Here is a 22,072-nt window from a genome sequence, read left to right as displayed (position 1 = left end):
GTTGAAAGAGCTGAGATGGAGAACAGAACCAAGTTAATAATAGTTAATATTCCTGAAAACCAGAACAAATGGAACAGAAGTGATAATAGTAATGGTTCAAGAGTTGGCATTTACTGCATACTTACTGCATGCCAGGCACTTGTCTTTTTGAATCCTATGACAGTCCTCCGAGGGGGATCACTACTCTTTGCTCCGTTATGCAGAAGAGAAGGTGGCGATTTGCAGTAAATCACCCTAGGTCATACGGCTATTGCAGATAATTAAGGATTTATTAGAATAAAAATTTCCCCAGCTATAATGGCCTGTATTGTGAAGAACAAACAGGTTTGCTGCATTCTGGGCAACACCAGTGATCACATCTAGATCATTCTTGGCAAAACAGCTTTGTTAGTGAGTACACTAACTTTTTTATTCACTGGATAATTCATTGTCTCTTTGCCACTAACACCTAAGGATAAGATTTTTAAATCATGACTTGTATTGACATCTCCAATTCTAACCTTTTTTTTTTAAAGATTTTATTTATTCAGTTTTTTCCCCCCAAAACCCCAGTAGATAGTTGTATGTCATAGGTTCACATCCTTCCAGTTGCTGTATGTGGGACTCGGCCTCGCGTTGGACGGAGAAGTGGTGCCTCGGGGCGCTCCCGGGATCCGAACCCGGGCCGCCAGCATCAGAGTGCGCGCACTTAACCGCTAAGCCACGGAGCCGGCCCTCCAATTCTAACCTTTTTATTTCATATTTGTATCTCCCCTCTCTCCAGTAAAAAAAGACCTATGTGTTTACTTATTTACTTACTACTGTAATACACACAGAAGAGTTTTGGAATTGTTCTACCACTACCAACAGCAGTTCTTTTTTTGTTGTTGGAATATATCCCACTAAGGATAGATGGTCAGAGTACTATGTTCAGAAACTACTTAAAATAACTCTTGTTTCCTTCTCTGTGGTTATGTTATCAGCCTGATATGTGATTAGGTTCATTTCTTTCTCTTTGTATTCGGTTTTAGGGTCCCTCCATCCCTATCAATTTATTTTTTTAAATATATAAAAAATTAACATGGTTTAAATGTCAAAACTATATGAAAGAATTTCCTCAGAGAAGTTTCATTCCCTTCCCGGTCCTTTCTTTTTTGTTTCTGCCTACCTTCTAGGAAACAATTTTATTACTTTTTTATTTATCCTTCTCATGTTTTCTTTTGGAAAAATAAAGAGGTAAAAAAAATTTTTAATATATATTCATATTTATATATTTATTTTCCCCTCCATTCTTAGCTCTCCTTCTTTCTCATGGAAGTCCTTTCTTATGGAAGGAGTGGCATACTGTGTATACTCTTCTTCACCTTGCTTTTTTCCCCCAGAACTCACTCTCGATTGGAGACTTTCCTCATTCTTTGTTACAGCTGTTATTCAAATGGATACTTATGTCATTTCTGATATTTTGCTGTTATAAACAATCGTTCAGTGAATATTTTTTAAATCTTTGAATTACGACAAAGACAAGTCCTTCAGGCAGCTGGCACAAACACAGGTTACCTACAAAGAAAATCAAGTTGGTTTTAGATTTATATAATATTATATGGAGAACAGAGCCTGAAACATAAGTGTTTGTTTTGTTTAAAATTCAGTCTTATTTTTAAGTCATTCATGTACATAAAGATGTTGAGCTATTTTAATTGATTCTTTTCGTAATTACTGCGTATCCATATGTTTATATTGCATACATTGTGCTTTGTGGTTTTCCGCCCCTGCTTTATAACTCAGCAGAGACAGCACCTCCTTGCTTGTCCTCGCCACTACAAAAGGATTTAGTAGATGATATGTTTTATCATCTTTCTCCTATCTGGGACCATGAATCCCTAGAGAGCTAGCTTTTCAGCACCTAACAGAAAGCCTGGCATTAGTAAGTACTTAATATATTTGTTAATTGAAAGAAGGGATAAAAAAAATCATCACAACTTTAGAAAACAGGGAATAAAAGGAAATTGTATTCACTTCCTATTTTTCTAGTAAAAGCACACATCTGTTTTATTCATTTTTCTCTTTATTTTTTCTCTCCAAATTTAGTCTGTGCTGAGACCTATAATCCTGATGAGGAAGAGGAAGATACTGATCCAAGGGTAAGAACTGCAGCAGAGGTGTTAGGTAGAATTGTTTTATTCCCCACTCACTCCCTTCCTCCTCTACACACCAAATCTAATCATGCTGATAATTAAAATAAATACAAATTAAAATCTCAACAAGATGCCATTTTTTATCTAACAGATTGACAAATATTAAGAAGAATGATGGGCCGGCCCTGTGGCTTGGTGGTTAAGTGCGCGCGCTGCGATGCTGGTGGCCCGGGTTCGGATCCCGGGTGCGCATCGAGGCACCACTTCTCCGTTCATCCTGAGGCCGAGTCCCGCATACAGCAACTAGAAGGATGTGCAGCTACGACATACAACTATCCACTGGGGCTTTGGGGGGAAAAAATAAAATAAATAAAATCTTAAAAAAAAAAAAAAAGAAGAATGAAAGCAGCATTGGTTGAGGTTATGGTAAGAAGGAGTGCCTGGTTGTAGCTGTCAGAGCCTTAAACATAGTCAAACCAACTGACTCAGCAGTTGCTTAAAGGAGAATTCATCTCTAACAAAATGTGCAAATGGAGATCATTGCAGTGTTGTAATAGCAAAAATGGAAACAACCTAAATGACCCCAAATTGGTGATTACTGGGGCTAAATTATGGTACATTTGAATGAAGAGAATCTGCAGCCATTGGAAATCATAGTACAGGACCAGGTTTAATGACATGGAATGATGTTTCTATGAGGTACATTTTATAGTGCATTTTATAAAATAAAACATAATTTTAAAAATCTGTCTATCTGTCTGTACAAAGAATTATATCTGGAAGGATATAGCCCAGATGTTAACAGTGGTTTTGGCAGGACTATGGTTGATTTTTGGGTGCTATTTTATTTTTATTTTTTATTTTTTTCCCCCAAAGCCCCAGTAGATAGTTGTATGTCACAGCTGCACATCCTTCTAGTTGCTGGATGTGGGACATGGCCTCAGCATGGCCAGAGAAACGGTGCGTCGGTGCGCGCCCGGGATCCAAACCCGGGCCGCCAGCAGTGGAGCGCGCGCACTTAACCGCTCAGCCACGGGGCCAGCCCTTGGGTGCTATTTTAAAAATTCCGGTTTTTAAACTCTGTACAATTAACAAATTACTTTTATAAAAGCAAGTATGAACCATTATTTTTAAAAGATTGATGTTATAAAAGAAATCTGAATGATCTTTCAATATGCCTTAAAATGAGTAGCCTATGAAAGGTTTCTGAAATATTCTAATAATAAAATGCTACCATTGTATGAATATAATAGACATGTAGATTTAAAAAAAATTTTTTCTGGATGTTATAAAATTCTCGATGACTTTTAAAAGTTAAAACACTTTTTTACTAACTTTTTTTTTTTTTTTTGGTGAGGAAAATCAGCCCTGTACTAACATCTGCCAATCCTCCTCTTTTTTTGCTGAGGAAGACTGGCCCTGGGCTAACATCTGTGCCCATCTTCCTTTACTTTATATGAGATGCCTCCACAGCGTGGCTTGCCAAGCGGTGCGTCGGTGCGTGCCCGGGATCCGAACCGGTGAACCCCCGGCCACGGCAGCGGAGTGCGCACACTTAACTGCTTGCGCCACCGGGCCAGCCCCTTACTAACTTTTTAACATCACAAATTTAAAATACTTAACACTTTTGACATCTGTTATTTCTTTTTTTTTTTTTTTTTTTAAAGATTTTATTTATTTTATTTTTCCCCCCAAAGCCCCAGTGGATAGTTGTATGTCGTAGCTGCACATCCTTCTAGTTGCTGTATGTGGGACTCGGCCTCAGGATGAACGGAGAAGTGGTGCCTCGATGCGCACCCGGGATCCGAACCCGGGCCACCAGCATCGCAGCGCGCGCACTTAACCACCAAGCCACAGGGCCGGCCCTGTTAGTTCTGATCAGATTAAGTGATGTGCCCTTTTTTTAGGGTGAAGACAATACTTAGGAAGGAGCTTGATAGGTCTCTCAATTATAATAGCAATACTAAGCAATAATTATTTCTTTTTAGTTCAGTAAACATTTATTGAATATCTATAATAATCCTAATAGTTTTTGAGCAGCTGTTAAATGCCAGGTACTGTTTTAAACACTGCACGTATTAACTCATGATTATGCTTATAACAACTCTAATTTTGTAGATACCACTACTACTATTGCTACTAAGTTGTTGATGTTTGAGCTTTAGCTTGTATATCCATTGTTTACTTGCCATCTCCACTTAGATTTCAATAGACAACTTAAACTTAACATGAGCTCCTGATTATTTCTCTTTGAACATTCTTCTCCACCCCAGTCTTCCCAAGCTCAATTCATGGCAGCTTCACCGTTCTAGTTGCTCAAGTCCAAAACTTTAGGGTGACCCTCAGCTCCTCTCGTTTTTTCATACCCACATTCAACTTTTCAGCAAATTCGATGGAGTCGGTCTTCAAAACATGTCCAAAATTCCACCTCTCAGCACCTCCATGGCTACCATCCTGGTCCTAACCACCACCATCTGGCTCTGGGATAATTGCAATGGCTTCCTGGCTTCCACTCTTGCTTCCCTCAAGGATATTCTGCACTCAGCAGCCAGTGTGAGCCTTTAAAAACATTAGTCAGGGGCCGGCCCCCTGGTTTAGCGGTTAAGTGCATGCGCTCCGCTGCTGGCGGCCTGGGTTCGGATCCCAGGCGCGCACCAGCGCACCGCTTGTCCAGCCATGCTGAGGTGGCATCCCACATACAGCAACTAGAAGGATGTGCAACTGTGACATACAACTATCTGCTGGGGCTTTGGGGAGAAAAAGGGACAAAAAGGAGGAAGATTGGCAATAGATGTTAGCTCAGGGCCGGTCTTCCTCAGCAAAAAGAGGAGGATTGGCATGGCTGTTACCTCAGGGCTGATCTTCCTCACATTAAAAAAAAAAAAAAAAAAACAGGAAAAAACACATTAGACAGATCTCTTTCCTTCCTCGGTCAGAACCCTCAAATTGCCCCCATGTCACTAGAGAAAAGTTCTAGTTCTGTGACCTACAGTGCCCTCTGTGATTTGGGCATCACCTCCACCCAGCCCCCCAACCTCGTCTCCTTCTGATCTTTCCCCCTAGCTCTGCATCAGTCACACCCGTCTCATGGTTATTTCTCAGACATGCTATTCACCTACAATAAGGCTTGTTTTAGCTTGTTATTCCTTCTGCTTGAGATGCTCTTCCCACGGAGATGTCCATATGACTCATTCCCTCAGGTTGTCCTCACTTACTTGAGATTTCTACACAAATGTCACCTTCTCAGTGAGGCTTTATCTGGCCACATATACACACACACACTCTCACACTCTCTTTTTATTACCCTTCTCTACCTTATTTTTTTCCTTAGTGTTGTCACTCTCTAACATATTTTATGTATTTATTGAATGTTAGAGCAGGTGTTATGTCTGTGAGTTCACTGCTGTATTCCCTGAGGTAGGACAGTGCATAGTACCTAGTAGATACTTAATATTTGTGGAATGAACAAATCTATAACCCTCTGCTTTATGGATGAGGACTCTGAGGCTCCCAGGGGTATCTGACTTGCTGCCAGTAAGGTGGCTCCAGGGTAGGTGCTCCTCACCCCCTATCACATTGCCCTTCCACAATCAGGGCACTGCTTGGTGTTTGTATAGAATTAAAATTACAGTGAACATGCTTTTAATTTTTCCCACTTTTTAGGAGAAAGAAATACACCAATTTGTAAGTAAAGTAAGATTTTAAAATGGAATAAAAATATCTGGTTTTGTTTGGCTTGGCAGGTGATTCATCCTAAAACTGATCAACAGAGATGCAGACTTCAGGAAGCTTGCAAAGATATTCTCCTTTTCAAAAATCTTGATCAGGTAACATTGATTTTTAAAATATTTTTGTCTTTTAGCTTTTTCCCTATTTGTCATTTAAATAGTTTTTAGCATCTTAGCCACATTCATGTGAGGCATAAAACTTTAGATTCATCTTACAAATATTTGCATTGTGTTGACCAGTGTAACCTATAATGACTTTTATTATTTCTCTGAACTGCTTTGGTAATTCCTCCAAGATAGTACCATTTGAGGACCATGTGATTTGGTCACGTTGAAAGGAAATGCTTGGGTTTACATGACCCTGGCTTAGTTTGGAGCCTCTGAATTTATGCTGCAGGGTGATTTCTCCAAAGATGCCAGTGTGGAGTTCTCTTTACCGGTAGCAGTTAATGCATTGGAAGTGTGTGACTGCTTCTTAGACCTTAGGTATGGGGCACCTCTTGTGATTACTTCTCAGCAAAGACCTCAGGCATGGGGTACACACAGAGTGTTGTGTGTCTGCAGGGCCCCAGCAAGGATCTATGCCTGGGCCTGTTTTCCCTCCCTCAGTGGGGATAGAGCGTAGGGGCTACCTCCTGAGGACAGAAAATCTTTAGATTTCCTCTTTCTTCTCTACTTTGAGGGCCATACACTGAAGCCCCATGAATGGCTGAGGTACTGGGCCTACTGGGGAATCCCAGAATGTGCAGACACAGGAAGGATGAGATTAGAATTCCCCTGCTACCCAGCTCCTGCAAATAAGTCTTCCGAAGACATCCCCACAGCCCTCCCTGAGAATCTGGTTGATCAAACATGAGTTCGTGGTATATAGGTCAAGGGAATTAACCATCCCTGGTGTCTGTAAACCAGTCTGTTTGCAAGCTCTGTGGTTATAGCAATAGCCAGAACTTTAATTAGAATTTTATTAGTCTGAGGCTGAATAAAATAAGGACTATGATCTCAAGGAAAGGCTGGTTGTGAGAAATAATGGTCTGTGTCAGCTGTTTTACCTGGAAGACCCGTCTGTATCAATGGAAAGGGGATTTGTTTCTTTATCTGCTGTGAATGAAACCCCTTGTAAATTTTATACCATTAGATGTTCTAAGGGAAGTTGCTATGTCAATCTAATATTCAGAGTTTTCTTAGTGTTGGCGAATACCATTTGAGTGTTGAAAAATGATAACTGAATTTTCGGATTTAATTATATTTTTTAACAGTTTACCATGAAAATATTCAAACATACAAAAAAGTTGAAAGAATTATACAGAATATGCATTTATCCAGTGCTTTGATTCTAACATTAACATTTTAGTATGCTTGCTGCATTATGTGCCAGCTACCCATCCCTCAGCAAAGGGGTTGGAAACTTTTTTGTAAAGAACCAGATAGTAAATACTGCTATCACAACTACTCAACTCTGTTGTTGTAGCAGGAAAGCAGCCATAGACAATACATAAATGAAAGGGTGTAGCTGTGTTTCGATAAAACGTTATTTATAAAAACAGGCAGCTTTTGCTGGCCCCTGCATTAACCCATCTTATTTTTTTGGGTGCATTTCATGGTAAATTGCAGATATCAGTATACTTTCCCTTAAATACTTTGGCATGTATATCATGAACTAGAGTTCAATATTTGTTTATAGTTTTTTTTTTCCCCCCAAAGCCCCAGTAGATAGTTGTACGTCATAGTTGCACATCCTTCTACTTGCTGTATGTGGGACGCGGCCTCAGCATGGCCAGAGCAGCAGTGCCTCGGTGCGCGCCCGGGATCCAAACCCGGGCCGCCAGTAGCGGAGCGCGCGCACTTAACCACTAAGCCACAGGGCCGGCCCTGTTTATAGTTTTTTAACACAAAATTTTCATACAATTAAATGCACAACTTTTAAATTTGCATTCATTGAAGTTTGACACATGCATACACTTAGGTAATCCAAACCTCTATCAAGGTATAGAACGTTGCCCCCACCCCAAAAAGTTCTCTCATACCCCTTCATGATCAGTTCTTGCCCTCCCAGAGGCAACTACTATTTATATTTATTCTACAATAAATTAACTTTGCCTGGTCTTGGATTTCATATAAATGGAATCATACAGTAGGAGTCTCTTTTGTGCAAGACTCCTTTCATTCAACACAATGTTTCTGAGGTTCATCCATGTTGTTGCATATATCAGTAGTTCATTCTTTTTTCTTTTTCATTTTTTATTTTGAACTAATTTTAGCCTCACAAGAAAGTTGCAAAAATAGTACAGAGTTCCCATATATCCCTCATCCAGCTTCCACCACTATTAACATCTTACATAACCATAATACAGTTATTAAAACTAGGAAATTAATGTTTTTATAATACCATTCAACTACAAACCTTATTCAGATTTCACCAGTTTTCTCACTAATATTTTTTTCCTGGTTAAGGATCCAATCCAGAATCTGACATTACATTTAGTTGGTATTTCTCCTTAGTCTCCTTCAGTCTGTGACAGTTTTCAGTCCTTCCTAGTCTTTCATGATCTGACACTTTGAGAAGTACTGGGTTATTTTATAGAATGTACCTCAGTCTGAATTTGTCTGATGTTTCCTCATGATTGGAATATGGTTATACATTTTTGGCCAAACTACCACAGAAATTATATTGTGTCCTTCTTAGAGCATCATATCAAGGGGTCCATGATGTCAGTGTGTTTTATTGCTGGTGATGTTAGTTTATACCTTTTTATTGTTGAATAGTATTCCTTTATATGAACATAGCAGTTTCCTTATCCATTTTTCTGTTGATGGATACTTGGTCTGTTTCTTGTTTTTAGCTCTTATGAATAATGCTATGGACATTTTGTACAAGTCTTTTTGTGAACTTTTTTTTTTCCATTTCTCTTCAGTAAAATACCTGAGGGCAAAATTGCTGAGTCATAGGGTAGGTATATGTTTGATTTCATAAAAATCTGCCAGATTTTTTCAAAAGTAGTTATACCATTCTGTATTCCTTCCAACAATATAAGAGATTCCCAGTTGCTCCATAGCCTTACCAACATTTGATATTGCCTATCTTTTCAAATTTTAGCCATTCTGGTGAGTGTATTTGTTTCACTTTTTAAAATTTTATTTCCAAATTTCTGTTTTTAAATTTTCAAATTTACAGAAACATCAAAAGAATAGTACCATGAATACTCATATACCCTTTACCTACACTGACCAGTTGTTAACGTTTTGCTACATTTACTTTTTCCCTCACGTGTATGTACACACACATATAAGTACATGCAAACTGCTTTTTTCTTTTGTTCTGAGCCATTTATGAATATGTTTAAGACATCATGACTCTTAGCCACTAAATATCTTATGATGTGTTGTCCAAGAACAAGGATATTCTCTTACATTAACATAATACCATTATTAAACCCAAGAAATTTAACATTGGTGTAATATTACCTAACATACAGTCCATATTCAGATTTTCCCAGTAAAATTCTCTATAGCTTTTTTATTTTGTTTTTTAATCCTGAACCAATGTTGCTTTTGGTTGTCATGGTGTCATTTTAGTACCCTCTAGCCTAGAATGTTCCCCCTGGCACCTTATTCTGTATTTCATAACATTGATGTTTTTGAAGAGTCTAGGCCACAAGAAGAGTTACTCAGAACAAGAGGCTGCCAATGGACAGCCCACAGGCCAGGTAGAAATATATGTGTTTGGTCTGTATTGTACGTGAAATTTCCATTTGTTAGCTATATTTAAACAGATTCTGGCAACACTGGGCTCACATTCCATATGAATGTGGATGGCACATGAGTAGCAAGCCTTCCTTTTTAGTATTTGTCAGCATGTACAGTATTCAACACACATGGAACTATGGAACTAAAGAGATGCTTTTGGTGATTCTCAATTATTTTAGGTAGCATAGTCACCGACAGAACACTAAACCACATTATTCAGGAATTAAAATTATTTCTTTGCTAGATCTTCAATCCTCATTCCTCCAAAGAGATAGTCTTTCTTTGAGTGGAAGCTGGTATTCTTTAGTGCCGCCTAACGGTCATGCCTCCCTGACGGAGGGATGCTGGCCCTAGACTTGAGTCCACTGTTTTAATTTAATAACATTGTTTTGTTTTCGTTATACTTCTCAGTACAGTTACCTTCTGGTTATGGCAGGTAATATTGATAAGTAAGTAATTGTACGTTGTATATATAAATGATTGAAACGATATTAGCTGTCTGATAATAGATCTCATTTATTGAGTACCTGTTGTGTGATACTTTCCTTAGATTTTTCTCCTTTAGTCATAAAAATCCATGAGTTAGAAACTATTTATTGGGGCCGGCCCCGTGGCTTAGCAGTTAAGTGCGTGCACTCCGCTGCTGGCGGCCCGGGTTCAGATCCCGGGCGCGCACCGACGCACCGCTTCTCTGGCCATGCTGAGGCCGCGTCCCACATACAGCAACTAGAAGGATATGCAGCTATGACAGACAACTATCTACTGGGGCTTTGGGGGAAAAATAAATAAATAAATAAAAAATCTTTAAAAAAAAAAAAAAAAAAGAAACTATTTATTGGGCCGGCCCCGTGCCTTAGCGGTTAAGTGCACGTGCTCCACAACTGGCGGCCCGGGTTTGGATCCCGGGTGCGCACCGACGTACCGCTTCTCCGGCCATGCTGAGGCCGCGTCCCACATACAGCAACTAGAAGGATGTGCAACTATGACATACAACTATCTACTGGGGCTTTGGGGGAAAAAAAGGAGGAGGATTGGCAATAGATGTTAGCTCAGGGCCGGTCTTCCTCAGCAAAAAGAGGAGGATTAGCATGGATGTTAGCTCAGGGCTGATCTTCCTCACAAAAAAAAAAAAAGAAACTATTTATTAAACCCTTTTCTACATATGAGGAAACTGAGGCTCAGAGAGGTTAAGTGATAATGCTTGGCTAGTCAGAAGCAGTTGTTGTGCTGTTCCATGAGATAACCTCAGAGGCCACTCTAACCCTTTAGATTTTTTTTTTTTTTTTTCCTGCTGAGGAAGCTTCACCCTGACCTAACATCCATTGCCAATCTTCCTGTTTTTTTTTTTTTTCGCTTGAGGAATTATTCGCCCTGAGCTAACATCTGTGCCTGTCTTCCTCTCTTTTGTCCGCTTATGAGTGGTGTAGATCCATGCCTGGGAACCAAATCCAGGCTGCTGAAGCGGAGCACACCAAACTTAACCACTAGGCCACGGGCCTGGCCCCCAACCCTTTTAGATTTGTTGATGTTGTTAAAGTCAACACCTGTAGGAAGGTGGCGTCACATGGCTTTACACGTGACATAGTGGAGCCATCAAGGCAGGTGACAGTCATGTGGGCATGGCTGGGAGAATGGACACCATGATTTAGATAACCTAATTTTGTGTAAATTATGGAGTGTTTTTCCCAAACAATACTGCCTCAAAAAACTTGGAAACTGTGCTGTGTACATGAAGGTACAAAGCTGAATGGTCACAGGAAAGCATTTGTTTCAAACAGCCTTTAGGTTTCTGCTTAAATATGGGGAACAGTCTGATGTGGGGACTTCCACTATGTAGTCACAAACTGAGATAAGTTTTTTGCAGCAAATATAACAGCCATCTTTTCTCCTTTGTGTATCCTGCAGGAACAGCTTTCTCAAGTCCTTGATGCCATGTTTGAAAGGACAGTCAAAGTCAACGAGCATGTTATTGACCAAGGAGATGACGGAGACAACTTTTATGTCATAGAACGGTAGGAGATGGAGCTTTGCAATTGTCTGGCTACACTTAGTAAGATTCATGTTGCAGGGCAAGTGCTTTGCCCTATGCTTTGTTCAGCCCAAAGAGGACTTAGGGCAGGTGAACAAGCTTCCCAAAGCTTGCCCCTCTCTGTCTACTGCTGTCTGAGTCCTCAGTACAACCCATACTTGTGTTGCCACTATCCACAATAGAAAGTCTCCTTTACAATTAGGCAAGATGTGCAAGGTGTGCTTTATAAACATGTTATTTGCCAGTGTTCAAGTGAATTGATTCCCTGAAGAATAACTATGATGCTATATTGTCATCTGGAGCTTTCAACTCCAGCCTAATTTTATATATGAATACACTGCCTCAACCTCCATGCCCCTGGCCCCTTCTGGCTCTGTTCCAGGTGTAAGCCATTTTGGGAGACATGAAATAGTGAATTTGACCTGCTCGCCTTAGTGTGGCCCAACCTCTAGAGCTGTTAGTATCCTCTGGGGGCTCCTTCTGACCCCCTCTCAGTCCTGAAAGGAACTTCCTCACCAGAGTTTAAGATCAATAAGATGTTGCTTCATCCAATGTCTTCCATTAGTTGTTTTTAAATACTTTCTTTTGAAATCGTTTCAGAGTTACAGAAATGTTAGACAAATAGTACAAAAAATTCTCATAAACCTATGTTCCCCAGGTTAATGTTTTACACATTTACTTTATTAATTGTTTGAGAGTAAGTGGCAGGTATAATGCCCTTTTATCTCTGAATACTTCAGTGCATATTTCCTAAAAATAGGACATTCTGTTACATACGCACATAATAATTGTAAAAATGAGAAATTAGCATTTATACGCTTCTATCATTTACTGTACAGACCTTATTCAAAGTTTTCCAATTGTTTCCCTGATTGTTGAGGTTCTTTTTTTTTTTTTTTGTGAGGAAGATTGGCCCTGAGCTACCGTCTGTGCCAGTCCTCCTCTATTTTTTGTATGTGGGATCCCACCACAGCATGGCTTGATGAGTGGTGTATAGGTCTGCACCCACTATCCGAACCGGCAAACCCCAGGCCACCACAGTGGAGCACGTGCACCTAACCACTATGCCACCAGGCCAGCCCCTGTTGAGGTTGTTTTAATCTCTGTCAAGTAGCTGTACTAGATTCAGTTGGTCCCCTTTCTTGTCGAGCGTTGGCTCTTCCAGGTTCTTGAACAGAAAACATTTTCACTCCTTGGATAACCTTTGGACCCTTGATTAACTGTGACACATTATTATAATTAGAAGAAACATTTTATTTAGAGAATGATGATACAAATAATATCTTCTTAAAGATTTTTTTACTTTTATCTGTTATGCTTATGCTTCCTATATAGAATTCTATAAGTAGTGACAGAATAATTTTTTAAGTTGTATCACCACCTCCAGCAGCCACCTTTTCCCCTTGCTTTGCTATGTGCCCCTCCACCAAGACAAGAATCCTAATAGGCTTCTACAGTCTGAGAAATAAGCATCTACCTGCACATACCCATAGCTTAAAGGTTGAAATGCCTGTCTACAAAGGGAATGATTTGTTACACATGTAAATGAGAGGCATTATCTTTTGTATGCAGGGAAAGTGATTATTAACAAATTAGAAAGACTATCATTCAAGTAAAAAGATATGGTTCCTGACTTTAAAAAACTCGTTATCTAGTTGGAGAGACAGACCCTTAAATAGATAATTATTACATAGTATGGTGGTAACAACAATGATAAAAATATGTCCCATTATTTGGAAGAGGACCTGAGTGGGAGAGGTTAGGAAACCTCTTTGCAGCTGCCTGAAATGGTTTGTGTAGTTCCCAAAATTAAGTAGCTACTGTCTCCTGGAGGAGAGACTAAAAACACATAAGTGAATTTACTCTTTTTTTTTTTTTAAAGATTTTTTATTTTTTATTTTTTTTTATTTTTTTCCCCCCAAAGCCCCAGTAGATAGTTGTATGTCATAGCTGCACATCCTTCTAGTTGCTGTATGTGGGACTCGGCCTCAGGATGGACGGAGAAGTGGTGCCTCGATGCACGCCCGGGATCAGAACCCGGGCCTCCAGCATCGCAGCGCGCGCACTTAACCACCAAGCCACAGGGCCGGCCCAGTGAATTTACTCTTAATTCCGTGTTTCCCATTTATGGCGTCATTAATTTTGCTTTCTCCACCAGGCCTAGTACAGGACAGCTTCTTCATTGAGTGGTGAGCTCCCTCCCCAGCAGGGTTGGTGCCAAGTAACTGATACTTGAGTGATTGGTTTTATTCTGTGCTTCTTGTGTAACCTATGATACTTAGTGATTTTATCAGACAAGTGGAGGCTCTTTGTATAAAATGTAGAAAATAAAAACAGGAAAGAAAGTAATTTAGCCATAATTTCATTACCAGAGTGTATCCTTTCATTTTTTTTCTATGCTTTACCATTGAGGTCAGATCCATTACCCCAGATTTGGTTCAGATATCAAGACTGATGATACCACACACACACTAAGAGGGTATGAAAAGGTTTATTACTCACATAATGAGGCTTTTTAGGGAGAGCAGGGCAGGGTCCCAAGGAGGTCCAAAAATGACTTGAGGGCCAGCCCTGTGGCTTAGCGGTTAAGTGCGTGCTCTCTGATGCTGGCGGCCCGGTTTCGGATCCCGGGCGCACACCGGCGCACCGCTTCTCCGGCCACGCTGAGGTCGCGTCCCACATACGGCAACTAGAAAGCTGTGCAACTATGACATACAACTATCTACTGGGGCTTTGGGGCGAAAATAAATAAATAAATCTTCAAAAATGACTTGAGACAGCAGGGAGGAGTGACTGACTTAGAATTTCATGGTGGTTAGAGGGTGGGGCTGGGGTATTCTTGTGCATGGGCTGGCACTTGTGTTGTTTGAATTTTCCATCAGCAGTACAGGAAAGAGCACCCACACTTTCATATCAGCTTTTCCAGAAGTGAGACAGAAGAGAAAGGAGGATTGGAGTGGTAGGGCTTGAAAGTTATTAACAATCAAACATCAAAAATGGATTTGAAGAGACTGACGTCAGCATCATGGCAGAGTGAGTTGTTCCCTTAGTCTCTCCCCTTTAAGTTACAACTAAATGGACATTCATTAACCAGCAGAGGACTCTCTGCACAGCACAACAGAGCTTCTGAGAGATCCACACAGCTGTACATCTATCTGAAGGTGGGTGGACTGGATCCTTGGGAGGCAGTGGAACTAAGTAAGTGCATCCATCCCTCTCCCACTCCACGGCAGCAGAGAGCCAGTTCGCAGATCCTCATGCAGCAGCCACACGCAACTGTAAGAGGAGGTGGAGGTGGGGACAGCCTGGCCTCCAGGAACGCTTTCAGAGTTGCAGCCCAGCCCATGGGAGTGCCCAGCTTGCTGGAGCGGCCCCCCACCATGGGAGTGCTCTACACTGAGTGGTGGCGGCTCAACCACCACGTGGGTGCCCCTCCCCCCAGTGCAGTGCAGACGAGGAGGCACCCGCCCACTTAGAATGCGCCCCCGTGTGGGGAGCACAGCAGCCTGGAAGGTCCACCAAGTGACAGCTCAGCCCCCGTGTGGCTGCCCCTCGCCCTTAGAGCAGTGCAGGCGTGAAGACACCCCGCCTGCTCAGAAGGCACCCTCCCTGCAGAGCACAGCAGCCCATGGTACCCACCGAGTGCAGCTCAGCCCCTGCACAGGTGCCCCTCCTGCCTAGCATGCAGCAGTTCAGCTGGTCCCCTGCCAAGCATAGAGGCCCTGCCTACAGAGCTCAACCCATCTGCCCAGGGCAGAGGCACTGCCCACGTGAGCACAACCTGCAGAATGGCTGTGGCCAGCCTGGGAGAACGCAGAGTAGCCCTACCCACACAACTTCCAGCAGATGGCGCGGGATCAGAAAACACAGCTCCTGCCTGGTCACCTGCGGTGGCAGGTGGAATCTGTGACCTGATTATACCACAAATGTGCCAGCAAAGGATCATTTTATCAAACACCATGAAGAACTACATTAACACTTCAGAGCAGAAGGAAAATGACACGTCTCCAGAAACCAATCCTGAACTCACAGAAATTTACAATCTAAATGACAGAGAATTCAAAATAGTTATCATAAAGAAACTCAGTGAGTTACAAGAAAACTCAGAAAGACTGTTGCATGAGCTCAGGAATAAAATTAACGAGCAGAAGGAATACTTCACCAAAGAGATTGAAACCAAAAAAAACTGAACAGAAATTCTGGATATGAAGAATACAATTAATGAGATTAAAAAGAATCTAGAATCCATAAAAAATAAAGCTGATGTTATGGAGGACAGAAGAAGTGATTTAGAGGATAGAAATTTAGAGATGCTTCAGGTGGAGAAGAAGAGAGAACTAAGATTTTTTAAAAATGAAGAAATTCTTCAAGAACTAACCAGCTCAGTTAGGAAAAACAGCATAAGTATTATAGGTATTCCAGAGGGAGAAGAGAGGGAGAAAGGAGCAGAGAGCTCCTTTCACAGAAATAATAGTTCTAGAATAGAACTAGTTCTATTAGAATAGAACTATCATAGAAATAATAGTTCACAGAAATAATAGCTGAGAACTTCTCAAACCTGGGGAAGGAACTGGACTTACAATACATGAAGTCAATAGAACTCCTAATTATATCAATGCAGAAAGACCTTCTGCAAGGCATATACTATTAAAACTGGCAAAAGTCAATGATAAAGGTAAAATATTAAGGGCAGCAAGGCAGAAGAAAATAACTTACAAGGGAACCCCTATCAGGCTTTCAGCAGATTTCTCAGCAGAAGCCTTTACAGGCTAGGAGAGAATGGAATGATATATTCAAATACTGAAAACAAAAACTTTCAGCCAAGAATACTCTATCCAGCTAAACCATCCTTCAGATACAATGAGGAAATAAAAGGTTTCCCAGATAAACAAAACCTGAGGGAATTCATCGCCACCAGACCTCCCTTACAAGAAATGGTGAAGGAACCCCTCCTACCTGTAAGAAAAAAGCAAAGATTTACAAAACCTTGAGCAAGGAGATAAATAGACAGGTAGAATCAGAAAATTACAGCTCTGTATCAGAATAGGTCAGTAAACACGTAATTATAACATAAAAGACAAAGGGAAGGGAAATGTCAAAAATAACTATACACTTCAATTTAGTCACAAACTCACAACACAGAAAAGAACAACTTGTGACAACAATAACTCAGAAGAGGAACAGGAGAAGGATGGAACCTTCTTAGGCTAATGGAGATAAGAGGCTATCAGAAAATGGACTATCTCATCTATGACGTCTTTTATACAAACTTCATGGTAACCACTAAACAAAAACAGCAGAGCCACAAATCATAGAGAGAAAACTGAGAAAACCATCAAACTGAAATGGCAGTCAGAAATACAAGGGAAAAGAAACAATGGAAATATAGAACAACCAGAAAACAAGAGATAAAATGGCAGTATCGAGCCCTCATATATCAATAATCACTCTAAATGTAAATGGATTGAATTCTTCAATCAAAAGGCACAGAGTGGCTGGATGGATTAAAAAGCAAGAGCCAACAATATGCTGCCTCCAGGAAACACATCTCAGCTCTAAAGACAAACATGGGCTCGGAGTGAAGGGATGGAAGACCATACTCCAAGCAGATGGAAAGCAAAAGAAAGCAAGTGTTGCCATACTTAGATCAGACAAAGCAAACTTCAAGATAAAAAAGACAGTGAGAGACAAAGAGGGGCAGTATATAATGATAAAAGAGACATTCCACCAAGAGGACATAACACTTATGAATATATATGCACCTAACACAGGAGCACTAAAGTATATAAAGCAACTATTAACAGACCTAAAGGGAGAAATTGACAGCAACACAATAATAGTAGGGGACCTCAACACCCCACTTACATCAATGGATAGATCATCCAGACAGAAAGTCAGCAAGGAAACAGTGGTCTTAAATGAAACATTAAACCAGATGGACTTAATAGATATATGTAGAACATTCCATCCAAAAACAACAGAATACACATTTTTCTCAAGCGCACAGGGAACATTCTCAAAGATAGACCATATGTTGGGAAACAAGGCAAGCCTCAATAAATTTAAGAAGATTGAAATCATATCCAGCATCTTTTCCGACCACAATGCTATGAAACTAGAAATCAACTACAAGAAAAAGGCTAGGAAAGTCACAGATATGTGAAGACTGAAAAACGTGCTACTGAACAACTGTTGGATCAATGAAGATATCAAAGGAGAAATCAAAAAAATACCTGGAGACAGATGAAAATGAAAAACAACATACCAACTTTTGTGGGATGCAGTACTAAGAGGGAAGTTTATAGCAATACAGGCCCACCTCAACAAAGAAGAAAAATCTCAAATAAGTAATCTTAAACTGTACCTAACAGAACTAAAAAAAGAAGAACAAAGCCCAAAGTCAGCAGAAGGAGGGAAATAATAAACATTAGAGCAAAAATAAATGAAATAGAGGGCCTGCCTTGTGGCGCAAGCGGTTAAGTGCGCGCGCTCCGCTGTGGCGGCCCAGGGTTCGCCGGTTCGGATCCCAGGCACACACTGATGCACTGCTTGTTAAGCCATGCTGTGGCAGTGTCCCATATAAAGTAGAGGAGGATGGGCACGGATGTTAGCCCAGGGCCAGTCTTCCTCAGCAAAAAAGGGGAGGATTGGCATCGGATGTTAGCTCAGGGCTGATCATCCTCACACAAAAAATAAAAAAAAAAAAAAATGAAATAGAGGCTAAAAAAAACAGTAGAAATGATCATTGAAACTAAAAGCTAGTTCTTTGAGAAGATAAACAAAATTGACAAATCCTTAGCCAGATTCGCTAAGAAAAAAAGAAGGCTCAAATAAATAAAATTAAAAATGAAAGAGGAGAAATTACAATAGATACCACAGAAATACAAAGGATTATAAGAGAATACTATGAAAAACTATATGCCAACAAATTGGACAACTTATAAGAAATGGATAATTTCTTAGACTCATACAACCTCCCAAAACTGAATCAAGAAAAAATAGAGAATCTGAATAGACCAATCACAAGTAAAGGGATCAAAACAGTAATCAGAAACCTCCCAACAAACAAAAATCCAGAATCAGATGGCTTCTCTGGAGAATTCTACCAAACATTCAAAGAAGACTTAATACCTATCCTTCTCAAACTATTTCAGAAAACTGAAGAAGACAGAACACTTCCTAACTCGTTCTATGAGGCCAGCATTACCCTGATACCAAAACCAGACAAGGACAGCACAGAGAAGGAAAATTACAGGCTAATATCACTGATGAACATAGATGTAAAAATTCTCAATAAAATATTGGCAAATCAAATACAGCAATACATTAAAAGGATCATACACCATGAAGTGGGATTTGTACCAGGGATGCAGGGATGGTTCAACATACACAAAATAATCAATATGATACACCACATTAACAAAATGAGAAATAAAAATCACATGATCATCTCAATAGTTTCAGAGAAAGCACGTGACAAGATCCAACATCCATTTATGATAAAAACCCTCAATAAAATGGCTGTAGAAGGAAAGTACCTCAACATAATAAAGGCCATATATGACACACCCACAGCCAACCTCATTCTTAACAATGAAAAACTGAAGGCCATCCCTCTGAGAACAGGAACAAGACAAGGGTGCCCACTCTCACCACTCCTATTCAACCTAGTACTGGAGGTTTTGACCAGAGTAATTGGGCAAGAAAAAGAAATAAAAGGTATCCGAATTGGAAAGGAAGAAGTAAAACTCTCACTGTTTTTGGATGACATGGTTCTAGATATAGAAAACCCTAAAGAACCCACCAGAAAGCTATTAGAAATAATCAACTACAGCAAAGTTGCAGGGTACAAAATCAACTTACAAAAATCAGTTGCATTTCTATACACTAATAATGAACTAGCAGAAAGAGAAGTCAAGAATACAATCCCATTTACAATTGCAACAAAAAGAATAAAATATCTAGGAATAAATTTAACCAAGGAGGTGAAAGACCTATACACTGAAAACTATAAGACATTATTGAAAGAAATTGAAGAAGACATAAAGAAATGGAAAGACGGTCCATGCTCATGGATTGGAAGAATAAACATAGTTAAAATGTCCATATTACCTAAAGCAATCTACAGATTCAGTGCAATTCCAATCAGAGTCCCAATGACATTCTTCATGGAAATAGAACAAAGAATCCTAAAGTTTATATGGAACAACAAAAGACCCCGAATACCCAAAGAAATCCTGAGAAAAAAGGACAAAGTTGGAGGTATCACAATCCCTGACTTCAAAATATACTACAAAGCTATAATAATCAAAACAGTGTGGTACCAGCACAAAAATAGACACACAGGTCAATGGAACAGAATTGAAAGCCCAGAACTAAACCAGACATCTGTGGACAGCTGATCTTTGACAAAGGAACCAAGAGCATACAATGGAGAAAGGAGGGTCTCTTCAATAAATGGTGTTGGGAAAACTGGACAGCCACATGCGAAAGAATGAAAGTAGACCATTATCTTACACCATACACAAAAATTAACTCAAAATGGATTAAAGACTTGAATGTAAGACCTGAAATTGTAAAACTCCTAGAAGAAAGCATAGGCAGTACACTCTTTGACATCAGTCTTAGCAGCATCTTTTTGAATACCATGTCTACGCAGACAAAGGAAACAAAAGAAAAAATAAATGAGAGGGAGTGCATCAGGCTAAAAAGCTTCTACAAGGCAAAGGAGATCATGAATAAAACAAAAGGACAATCTACCAGCTGGGAGAAAATATTTACAAATCATGTATCTGACAAGGGGTTAATTTCCAAATTATGTAAGTAAAGAACTCATGCAACTCAACAGCAAAAAGACAAACAACCCAATGAAAAAATGGGCAGAGGATATGAACAGACATTTTTTCCAAAGAAGATATACAGATGGCGAACAGGTGCATGAAAAGATGTTCAATGTCACTGATTGTTAGAGAAATGCAAATCAAAACTATAATGAGATATCACCTCACACCCGTCAGAATGGCTATAATTAACAAGATGAGAAATAATAAGTGTTGGAGAGCATGTGGAGGAAAGGGAACCCTTGTACACTGCTGGTGGGAATGCAAACTGGTGCAGCCACTATGGAAAACAGTATGGAGATTTCTCAAAAAATTAAAAATAGAAAAACCAGATGATCCAGCTTTGGTATTTATCCAAAGAACATGAAATCAACAATACAAAGAGATCTATGCAACCCTATGTTCATTGCAGCGTTATTCACAGCGTTATTCACAATATCCAAGATGTGGAAGCAAGCCAAGTGACCATCAACTGATGAATCAATAAAGAATCGATAAAGAAGATGTGGTGTGTGTGTGTGTGTACACACACACACACACAATGGAATACTACTCAGCCATTAAAAAAGACAAAATTGTCCCATTTGCAACAACATGGATGGACCTTGAGGGTGTTACGTTAAGTGAAATAAGCCAAACAGAGAAAGACAAACAGCGTATGGGTTCACTCATATGTGGAAGATAAACACATGGATAAAGAGAACAGATTAGTGGTTACCAGAGGAGAAGGGAGGGTGGGCAAAAGGGGTAAGGGGGCCACATACATATGGTGATGGACTAAAACTAGATTATTGGTGGTGAAAAAAAAGGTACTGTTTGTCAAAGTTAACTTTGTGCAGGTCGGTAAGACCTAGACCAAGGAATGTTTGCATATATTTAACTTGTCTTTTTATTTCTTTTTTTTTTTTTTTTTTGTGAGGAAGATCAGCCTTGAGCTAACATCCGTGCCAATCCTCCTCTTTTTGCTGAGGAAGACCGGCCCTGAGCTAACATCTATTGCCAATCCTCCTCCTTTTTTTTTTGTTCCCCTTTTTCTCCCCAAAGCCCCAGTAGATAGTTGTATGTTATAGTTGTACATCCTTCTAGTTGCTGTATGTGGGACGCTGCCTCAGCGTGGCCGGACAAGCAGTGCGTCGGTGTGCGCCCGGGATCCGAACCCTGGCCGCCATTAGCGGAGCGCGTGCACTTAACCGCTAAGCCAAGGTGCCGGCCCCCTAAACTTGTCTTTTTAAGTAAGAAAAAAAAATGGAGTTGGCTCTTTATTACACTTACATATGTATACTTTTTATGGTGGGTCATACGTTGTTGTGTGACCTGATTTTTAAATCTGTTTTAGTAGTTTGCCATGGGATACAATATTATTCTATGTCATCATTTATACTGACTGCATAATATGAATATAGATATATATATTTGACCTATCCCTTATTGTTAGCAGATTAAATTGTAATTTTTGCTGCTATAAATATTACTTGGTGAGCATCCCTGCAGTTAAATCTTTTTTAATATTTTTGATTGTCTTCTTTAGAATGCCTAGAAATGGAATTACTGTGTCAAAGGGCTCTGTTTAAGTAATTTACTATGTGTTGTTAATTATCTTGCAGAAACTTTGAAACA

General features: G+C 39.9%; 1 protein-coding gene across 2 annotated transcripts in view; it reads left to right on the top strand.

Moving 5' to 3' along the window:
- Positions 1 to 22,072, top strand: part of PRKAR2A (protein kinase cAMP-dependent type II regulatory subunit alpha) — a 110,248-nt gene that overhangs the window by 59,811 nt on the left and 28,365 nt on the right. For both annotated transcript variants that reach the window (XM_087430958.1, XM_004419665.3), the window contains exons 3-5: positions 2,068 to 2,120; positions 5,858 to 5,941; positions 11,492 to 11,598. In XM_087430958.1, the coding sequence (XP_087287084.1) occupies positions 2,068 to 2,120; positions 5,858 to 5,941; positions 11,492 to 11,598 (244 nt within the window). The remainder of the gene's footprint in view (positions 1 to 2,067; positions 2,121 to 5,857; positions 5,942 to 11,491; positions 11,599 to 22,072) is intronic.

This window comes from Ceratotherium simum, chromosome 5 (assembly GCF_057802395.1).
Source record: "Ceratotherium simum simum isolate JZ-2026a chromosome 5, ASM5780239v1, whole genome shotgun sequence".
Taxonomy (NCBI): Eukaryota; Metazoa; Chordata; class Mammalia; order Perissodactyla; family Rhinocerotidae; genus Ceratotherium; species Ceratotherium simum.
This window is presented reverse-complemented; position numbering and strand designations above follow the sequence as displayed.